Source organism: Haemaphysalis longicornis, unplaced genomic scaffold (assembly GCF_048455015.1).
Source record: "Haemaphysalis longicornis isolate Haplotype H1 unplaced genomic scaffold, Haemaphysalis longicornis Haplotype H1 scaffold_7, whole genome shotgun sequence".
NCBI classification, from domain to species: domain Eukaryota; kingdom Metazoa; phylum Arthropoda; class Arachnida; order Ixodida; family Ixodidae; genus Haemaphysalis; species Haemaphysalis longicornis.
The window spans coordinates 91,707,494-91,717,594 of record NW_027526422.1 but is presented as its reverse complement, the minus strand read 5'-3'; the positions used below and the strand labels follow the sequence as shown (position 1 = coordinate 91,717,594).

The window sequence follows — 10,101 nt, the reverse complement described above, 5'->3', positions numbered from 1 at the left end:
ATGGCCGCTGCCGCGATTTGATGACTTGTATCCACGGATTTTGGGGTGGCACGGTACGACCACTAAGGGGGTCGAAGTCCATTGCTGCGGCCTGGTTGTTCGCAGGGTTGGAGGCTTCCTGGTCGGTTGGTTGTAGTGGTGCGATTACGCCAGGAGTAAGCGCTGTAGCCATTCTCGGAGAAACATTCGTCGGCGGTTGGGGAGACGTGGCGGCAGGCACGCAGAGGAGCGTGCTCTCCGACAGCGGGGCGGCGGGGAGGCAGCCGCTCGCGCTAGGCCTGGAAAGTAGGCCTAGTTGCGGCGCCGGCGTGGTCAAACTGGAGAGGTGGCTTGTTGATGCTCCCGTCGGTCGGAGATGGGCTCACAGGGTGTCAATCGGGTCCGGATGACTTCCGACGACCAGTAGAGGTGCTGGTTAGGTCGGGATCATCGATAGATCGCAGGCAGGGCGTTGGAAACGGGAGTCGAAACAAGGCTCGAGTGCCTGTGTCGGCCCCCTGGCGGCGGATCGTTTGACGGAGGGGTGCATGATTTTTGGTACGAGTGTACAGGACGACACAAACAGTTTCGTGTTTCGTCTTCCGTTCGCTGTTGGCACCGCCGAAAGTTCGGGCTTTGGTGTAGTATATTTTATTAGACTATAATATCAGAAGCCGAACTCTAAATTTTCCCCCGCCACGATAGAGCTGGAATCGCCCCTCTCTAAGGCTCATTTTTTGAGTCGTTGTTACGTCAAATCCTCATGTTGAAACTAGACGAAAGCCGTATACGTACAGTCACTTTGCAAGGGGATCGCGGGAGCATCGTTGAGCGGGCTTTTCAAACTGCATAGCGGCCGTTTTCAGAACTTTGGAGATAGCGCTACCTTCTTGCCCTCGTAGTCTCTTGCATGGACACTATGAATCCCAGCCTCAACGTCCCTGATCCCCCTACCCCTATTCCGTCCCCCATCTAAGCCCTCTAAGCTTTATTTTGTTGAACGCGATCGGGAGTCCACGAAGGCCTACTCTTTGCTCATCGGGATGGGGAACCGCGCCTTCTGTGGCGCTTGTGGGCGTCGTGCCGGGCACTCATCTCAACAAATTGTATGATCAGCCATTCACGGAGGTGGCAATCGTGGCACATTTGTCGCGACCATTGCTTTCCTGGAACGTGAGCCAATCTCTCCTTCGTTTCCTCGACCTGCAGGCTCATATATGCGCGTTTGTAGCGCCTATCACAAGAAGTTGTAGTGCACACACGCACCCGCCCCTACTCCACATTTTCACGCACACTTTTCCCTAACCCAGCAATCTTTTTCCCACAGTAGCAAACCGCCTAACCTTTCTGCCTTCGCATCCGACTTCTCTTCCCACTCGTGTATGAGAAAGATTTACTTCCTGTAATAGAGGAGAATTACCGGCCCTCTCAGCGCTTATGAAGTGTTATACTGATGTTCTAAGAGATGCGACGACGTGGCGTCGGTAACAATTTTATCTTGAGTTGGAGCGCCTGCATGCTTCTGGACAAACGTAGATCCGCTTCAGCAGCTTATAAGTAGTGTTGTCTTTTGGTTAAAGTTGTAATACGGAAAGATGAACAGACGGAAATATCAACTTCTAATAAACCCGCTGGTCGTCTACATTCTCAGGGTGAAATGGCTTATGTAGGCAAAATCTGTATAATCAAGATTTGTTTTTTTTCTTTTCAGCTCTACAAGCGTGTAATTGTTAGTTTTTTTTTCTTGAGGAAAGGGGTGAAATAGTCAGCTTAGCTCTTGTATCCATCGCACAACGACCGCAGAACGACCGTCGCAGAACGACCAAACCCTCGGTAGTTCTTAGGTTATTGTCAGCACCGAGTCGACGGTCCCGGTGTCTTTGCATTGATCGGAGCTTACCCGCCACCGCAAACACGTTATTGGATAATGTCAAATGACGCACGTACGCTGCTGTGTGGAAGGTTGCACGGGACCGGTGTTGCCTAAACAGCCAAATGTCTCAAACACGAAACGCGCAAACCACTCCATTTTAGGTATCCGATACATCCACCTTGAAATCACCACCCACGACCACAGGGGTGGTGTCACTGCAACTAACCCAAGGTCCAAATACAGCCCAAGGACATTTGCGCATTGCCTTGTAGTTGTGCAGTTAGAAGCTCCAAAGTCCCATTCGACGCCTGAGACTCCGTTTCCGCCCCGCGTTCTCGAAGGGCTTCCTTCTCTTGCCGCTTGACACGATTTTCTTCGCGACCCGCTTACCTCATGCTTTCGAATGGCTTAGACCTGTCTCCTACGCGTTGCGCCACTTCTCCGTCCCGTACGATACCGTCGAGTTAAAGCGTGTGCTAGGAAACCCCTCGGGCTTCAAAGGCACGTGGACCATCACGAGTGATGATGTGAGGGGACCGAAAATTGCATGGAAAGCTAGCTTAATACAGGTCCACTGTAAAAGTTTCAAAGCTAAATAAGTAATTTTTGGGGAAGGAATTAAATATGCAAGGTCTCTAAATGCACGTTCTCAGTTCCTCTTCCCCCTGTAGTTTTCGAACAAGAATACCCGATGCCCCAGCACAAAACCTCAAGATCTACCCGGAAGGGTCGTGGAGGCACGACGCTGCATTACAGGATAAGTGTCAGTGTTACAGAGGCACCGCTGGTGAAGAAACATACCTGTGGTTCAGTTCGAATTAAGAGGCGTGCGTCAACATTCCGCGAACACTTCCTTACTCCGACGCATCATGCGTTGCGGGTGGCAAGCAGACGGCGCCATCTTGCCCTTGTGGACCACAAGTGCGCAATATTTCTCGTCTTTCCTGCGGTTCTCACTGTGCTTTGCCAGCACATAGGCAGCAAAGTTCTTGGTATTCCTTGCGTTATCTAAGGGTATACCCGCGAGCCACCGCTTCGCCGCCCTCCTAGACGGCACGACCTTTAAAACCGGCTCATCTGCAAGTCAAGTTTCCGAGCGTATACATACACACGCCCCTTTGTGTGTGCATACGGGGGGGAAGAGGGGTTTTATCGCCGTCACGCTTTGGCTCCTGCTGCAGAGACAACGTGGATAGCATGCTCCCGGTTTGAGGAGGCTATCGTTTGTTGCGCGTCCGTTTCATCGGCTGGACAAAGTTTGGCGAGACATTTCAGTGAGCTTGGTATAAAGAATGCTTTTGCTGTTCTTCTTGTAATTTTTATATTTTTATGCGTCTGTCTTTAGAGGCCACCGTGTGTGTAAACCTACAACGGCCGGCTGATCAACTCCTTTCTTTGCTGGTTTTTACGACCTTTTGCTTCTCGGCGCTGAGTGAACACACTTCCGTGTTCGGCTTGCAACGGATGGTCAGCCATAAAGAGAGAGAGAGAGAGAGAGAGAGAGAGAGAGAGAGAGAGAGAGAGAGAGAGAGAGAGAGAGAGAGAGAGAGAGAGAGAGAGAGTGAGGGAGAGTGAGAGGGAGAGGGAGAGGGAGAGAGCACACCGAGTGTGGAGGCTGAGGTGAATATATGTGGACTTTGAGGAAGACCGTGCGGTATACTATTATACGGTGGCTTCGGTGACAGACTCGCCCATTGTGGCTGCGCAAAAGGGACGGCGTCTCAACAGATAAGCGGTACATTAGATGGTTAGCTGTAATGGGTAAAAATAAGACTGAACCGTCTAGCAGAAGTAAGGGGCGTTGGTTGCGCGGAGTCCAAGATACGCAGGTGGACAGTAAAAGAGACTCGTTTACGTCTGCTCAAAACCTTTCTGACGCGGGTTTAAATTGAATTACAGCAGATGAAAGTCTTCTTGCACATTGCTTCGAATGTGGCAATTTCATTCGCGTCGGCTTTTGACTCGTAAAAACACAAACATACTATGAGATTACGAGAGACCGCGGCTGTTAAAATCCGAAGATTAGTTTCTGCCGGCCCGATGTCTGCACCGGAAATTTTGCCGCAGGTTACTTGCCCACTTTAAGATTTCACGCAGCTATATCATGACCAACAAAGTAGTCTCGGAAGACGCTCGGTAGTGGAAGATCACCTTAACAAACTTTTTCCAGTCCCCTTTCCCTTCCTTTCTTTCGGGATGGCTTATTTTCATTCTTTTCTTAATAGTAAATGTTCTTTTTATTAGCCCAACTTTCTATTACTTTTGTGCTCATGCAGAAAATTATGTGGCCTGTTTGTTTGTTCATAGCAGTAGGAGAAATATTTATGCAAGTCCTTTTCTGCTTGCCAAACTCGTTCTCGCTGTTTGGGAGAGAGGGAGCAACGACTCGAAGCAGCCATAGGCGACAATCTTGTGCTTTCAGATCAGATCACAGATGGTGCTCTTGATCGATGCAAAGATGGTTCTGCGCGTCGGGAGGGGGGTGATTGTCTACCGAGCCATGGCATGCGCGGGAAATTCCCCAGTGGGGAATCCCCAGCGTGGCGTCGGCCTTTTCGCCAGCCTATTGATAATGCATTCATGAGCCACCGACGAAACAAAATGCGTGCAGATATCTGCTTTGAAGAGCAATGTGGCTAAAGCTCCCATGCATACTGTTCCAAAACTTTCGCCTGCTTCGGTGACCGCAGATATGCGTAAGCTCAATGACCAGATGCTTTTAGTGAGCATAATATTGTACCCCATAAGCATCACCTTTTACTGGTATTTGTGTATCGTCATTAACTTTTTGCAAGCGCTAAAGTCGGTCGCTCGGATTGCGTTAAATGCAACAAATGTCCTAAAATTGAGTTATCTCGGTATTCGCCCGACTCCGAAAAGTATTAGCGATAAATGAAGGATTTCTCACTTCTTTCTTTCCATGGTTTGAGTCGTCATACAAACTATCATTTGTTAAAGCACAAAGGACGTATATCCACGAGAAGTTTACGGACCACGAAAGCAGCAATTTTGAGTTATTTCTCTGGCGCACGGAAGCCCGGGGTACTGTGGGGGGTAGTTATCAGCAGTTCAGTACTTATACGACATGTCGCATGCATTCAACAGTTTGTCGGGCTGCTATAGGAAGACGAATAACCTAAAAGTGCCATTTACCTGGCCCGTAAACTTTTGATCGTGGCTGTACGTGAGGTTGCCTGGGCATAATATTAACTAATGTCAACCCAAGCCTAATAATGCTCGAACAAACAACGGTGAACCTAAGCCTTATCTTATCTAGGGGAACCTAAGCCTTATCTTATGACGTTGGAATGCGTGAGAATCACTTCTAATCGAGCATGTCCCTGAGTTCTGTACCGCGGCGTTTAATAGTGCTCAGTGTATGATGTGGTGAAACAACAACAACAACAGCAACAAAAAAAAAAAACAACAACAACAACAAAACACATTTTTCTTCATAAGTGGGCTTCACTGCAATAATATTGTGGGAAAGCAAAGCTATAAAAATACCAAGCTGTGCCCTCAGTTTTTTCAACACTCGGCTTTACTGCTTTTTCCAAATCCACTAACGGGAAAACGTCATTCAATCGTAATATAAGCAGTCATATCATAATATGATATATAACTGCCCCTGGGAGCGCAGCCTTTATACTGATATCACCCGGTACATTTGAGAGGCAAAACACGAATAGCTTGATCTAAGCCGCCATTTTGGTGCAAGACTCCTGGGGCGTTCGAAGGCCTGCAGTACGTCGACTGGAAATGCTCAACGTTTACGGCGCCCAGGCAGACTCTCATAACATCTCTCTGTAGGTCGCATGACGCTGGTTTTGAACCGAGGGCTGTTTGCGGTCCATGATCAGGCCGATGCAAAGCTGCATGGACTACCAAAGCTGTTTTAGCGTTTATGTGGTCGGAGCGCAGGTCCGGACTGAGTTTTTTAATCTGTAAGCACTTTTTGCCGAGTACCTTACATCACCAACCGTTTAACATCCTCTATATTTTGTATTTTATTTGGTCGCCGCCACTGTTGTTCAGTTGAAGCCGTTGCGAAATGACAGCCCGTTCATACGGCGCGGAAACAGTCCTGCGCTTATGTACAACTGCTTTTGTTGTGATGAATCGCCTTCCTGTCGACTTTGCGAAACCTTTTCATCTTTACGAAAGTATGTATAGTCTGGCTGTTTGCATCGCATTGCGACAGAGAATAGGGGTCATTCGTTCTTTCTCGTGCTGATATTCGTACTGCGCCGAACGTGATGCTACAAGCTGTCGTGTGCTCGCGGAACAGAGAGATTATTTCTTTGTTGCCCGCAAGACGGCGCTATACACAGCACACCAGTGGCGCCGCCATACCAGCGCACGAGGCGTGCACAACCATTTCCCAGATGTCCTAATTTGTTGTAAAGATTACTTCGTTATTGCCGGTTTGGTTAGAACGATGTTTAACTTCGTGATCTTTACGTGGTAAGTCAAGCACAATGCGAAATCGAGTGTGCAGAGACCTTTCTTCAGCAAAATGCATTTAATACTTTCTCCAGCGTAACCTGCGGCAAACCGACAGTAACCCTTTTGTTACATCCCAACAGCCTTGGTAAGGAGGTCCACGGCGCGAATCGTTGGTCCAGGTTGTATTTCCAACTGGGCTTACCTGTAGCTTTAGGGCTGTGCTTGAGTGCCGCGAAATACGCATCGTTAGTGTTCTCGCAGAGTTGGCTTAGAAATATATGGGTTGCCAATACACCCCCCCACCCCCCCACCCCCCCACACACACACTCTATTTCCCCTGCCCATTGTCTTTTCTCCTACAGTAACAGAAATGTATGTGTAGCAGCTGGTAGAACCAGTTCCAGGGTTTCTTCATTTGAATTGACAAACCACCAGGTTTTTGGCAAGTTTATTGAACCTCCTAAAGTGACAACTAAACAAACAAAAAAAACGAGAAAAACAGCAAGACGCTATCATGAGCAGAAGCTTTTTGGCATGACGACGATGTGACTTCTGAAATGAGACAAAACGGACGTCAAGCATTAGCACTGTTGGGTTCTGTTTGGTTTGTAGGAAACTCTTTGCGCTACACTGGCGAAAATTCGCTTTCACATCCCGCGTGAAAACGGCTAAAAATAAGAAACAAATCATCACAACACTGATGTCTTTTTTAACACCATTGAGCATGTAGCTAAACCTCCATGGCCCCGATATGAAGCAGATATTCGGTCAAGGTAACATGCCCGAATAATTAAAGATAGATGGATTCGCACGAATGAGCCCCATCGGATGTCCTAGGTCATCGGGCGTAGTAAATAGCTGTGTGTTATGCTAATGACATCCAGCGTTATTGATAAATATAATGCTAATAAAAATAAATTATGCTAATGTAACAATCAATATCTTAAGCGGGCAGACGCTGCTTGAGAACGGTGAGGGGTGGTATGGCTCGACCATTGTCGTACTGCACTACTCTTCTTCGGTGCGAAAGAGACCCGCGCCCGCGTTAATAGGAGGGAGAGTGCGGGCTCCCCAAGGGTCCCATGGATCGGCTGCTAAAAAACTTAAGACGGCTATTGACTGCTTTGGTTGCAGTGATGCTGCTTTAAGAGGCAGTTGAAGTTCCATACTGCTCGTCTAAAAATCAAATTCAATTCCCATTCCATTTCTCCAAGCGTTGCCCCTATTCCATTCTGAGATCTCTAAAAGGCGGAAGGATTCCGGAGTATGTGGCCGGACCCACACGTATGCGTACCCGCAGTTTCTCTGCTGCATGCGGCAGTGGTTGAGGTAGCGGTTTCCGTCCGATCCGCACACGGGGTCCAAGATGGGCAGACACCGCTTGGGGCACTTGGGCCGCTCCAGGCACCGGCTCAGGGGCACCAGCACCACGCGCTCTTTGCTCCTGCGTGCGGGGCAGAGAGACATCGCGCATGCGCGATGGGTGACCGTGTACCGAAAAGGGGAAAAACTGTGGTTCATTCCTTTGAGGTTCGAAAATGACACAAACAGGACGAGGACGCGGGTTCAATTCCCGGCCTCGGTGGCCGCTTTTCTAATAGAGGCGAAGAGCAAAAAAGCTGTGGTTGGTTCCTCTGTCATAGGAATCGGTAAAACACGAAAGCAGAATGTGCAGTGACATCTGCAGCGAAATGAGCATGATCTGCGAGTTGGCGGCTGTCTTGTAGATGTGCTTGTTGAGCGATGTCCTGCTGGCGGGTCGCTTCGAAAAAGGTGTACTGGCGTCATTTCAGTGACGGATATGACGTCAGTGAAATCTTGGTGAATCCCGGCATAAAACACTTTCGTGGTAAAATGTAAAACCCGAAAACGTGCAACCCCAAGTCTAACATTTTAGCGCTAAAGGTTGCTTCCCCGCACGAACACCCTGTGTGCAGGGGTGCACCCTTTACAGGCCACTTGCTTCGTTGTACTGGCGTCATTTCCGTGACTGACATGACGTCAGCGAAATCTTTGTGTATCCAGGAATAAAATGCTTTCGTGTTAAAAAGCGGAACAGGTTGAACACTCTAAACCTGGAAAGCGAAGGCTTTGCACACAGTGTTTCATGAAAGTCTGAAGTTGCTGAAGATTTCGCGTACTGAAGTCTAGCTGCCTCTACTAGATGATTGGATTCATCTTTTCGCTTGCGCTGAAGGCTGCGCGCAGACAACCCAACCGGCGCGTTATCGATGTCGAGACAGAGGGACCAAGCGCAGGCGAAGCCGCCGTTTAACCAACGCCTAGTCCCTTAGTAGTGAGCTTGCGCTGGAGCGCACGCGCAGATGGTCCAGCCAGTGCTGAGCGATCAAGCGCAGGCGAAGCGGCCGTTTCACCCTCGCCTAGTCACGTGGTACTGCAGCCGCAAAGCTCCGAGCGAGGAAACGATAACATGCAGCTTGCATGCCGGTGGCTGAAGTTCACTTGCGACGCGATGAATGATATAAAAGATGTAGCGTAGTCCAGCTTTCGCTCTAAAATTATGAGCGTACACTTGGTGCTACGGAACGCCGATGTATGGATTAGGAAAGGAATCGACTTGAACGAGACGGCCACATACAACATCGAGTGGTCGGTCACTAGCGGTAGTTTATAAACAGAGCACTGATGTATAAAGAATCTTGAATTTATAATTGGCGCTAGTGAATTGTAATGGGCGTATGCGGTCCGCAAATTAGCTTCGCCAGTGCAGCGGGGCCAACACCTTGCCAAGAAGGCTTTATCTGTGTGTCAAAGAGTACAAATTGTCAAACGATAAGCTGGTCATTTTTTTTGTCTGTGATACATTTCAAGGGACCTTAAATAGGTCGCGATTTCAAGCGCGCTATAGCTAGATTACGTGTTATTTTCTTTCCTTGTTTACAATGGGAATTCTCGTGGCCAATCATGGAAGCACTGACGTAGCCTTTCGCGCGTGACGTGAATTCTATGCCGCTGAAGACTGCGGCGCCGCTATTGGCGGGATCCATGAAATGCTGCAGCCAATCAGCGCTTCCGGATCTGGGGGACGCCGCCGGTGGTTTCGGCGGTTCGGGCGGTGCCTACGCAAGTGACATTCCGGCACGGCGTATCTTTGTACGGACGGATTTCGATTGTAGCCATCCATCGCACTAGCTTAGCTGAGTTCGTTGATATAGCGCATTGTTTAAGAGATATGAATAACTATGAAAGACACGGAGCTTCTTCTGCGGGCGAAAACGCTACGCGCACGACCACGGCGAGCATCTGCCTATATGGTGGGCAAGGAGCGCGCACGAATCGGCACACACCGCACCAGCTAAAACTTGTCGCCGCCCGACAGAGCAGGTGTGTTGCTAGAAGTCAGCTTGCAAATACGCACGGCGTGATAGTGCGGTGAAAATTGCGCTCGGGATCGTCATCGGCGCGGCTTCATAAACCAATGACCGAATAACTGGATCGATGCTAAGGCTTTCCTGTGCGACCCGTCGGACCCGCGGTCTCAGGGTTCCTTTTCGCCGCGACAGCAGCGCCGCATACAAGAAACGCAAGCCGGCCGGCAGTCGTTGGTGGAAATAGTCAATTATTGTCGCCAGGGAGCCCGTTGTGTTTGGGGCCCCGTATCTGGCCTTTAAACGCTCGTTTCGCCTATTCTAGAACTGACGCACGTCCTACACTACCACGACCGGCGCGAAAAACAGAAAGCAGTGCTGCGCAGCAGTAGCAGGCGGAGCATGCGCGCCAGCTGCTAAACAAAGCGCGACGTACCGCCGAGCGGAGACAATGGCTGCGTGTATCTCGGGACG

At 49.4% G+C, this 10,101-nt stretch overlaps 1 protein-coding gene across 1 annotated transcript in view; it reads right to left on the bottom strand.

The window, feature by feature from the left end:
* Window positions 1-6,730: 6,730 nt before the first annotated feature.
* The window catches only part of LOC144146094 (uncharacterized), a 52,433-nt gene continuing 49,062 nt past the window's right edge, over window positions 6,731-10,101 (bottom strand). Inside the window, exons 7-8 of the mRNA XM_077678031.1 lie at window positions 7,593-7,742; window positions 6,731-6,850 (exon numbers count right to left, since the gene is read on the bottom strand). Coding sequence (XP_077534157.1) covers window positions 6,811-6,850; window positions 7,593-7,742 — 190 coding nt within the window. The 3' untranslated portion in view covers window positions 6,731-6,810. The remainder of the gene's footprint in view (window positions 6,851-7,592; window positions 7,743-10,101) is intronic.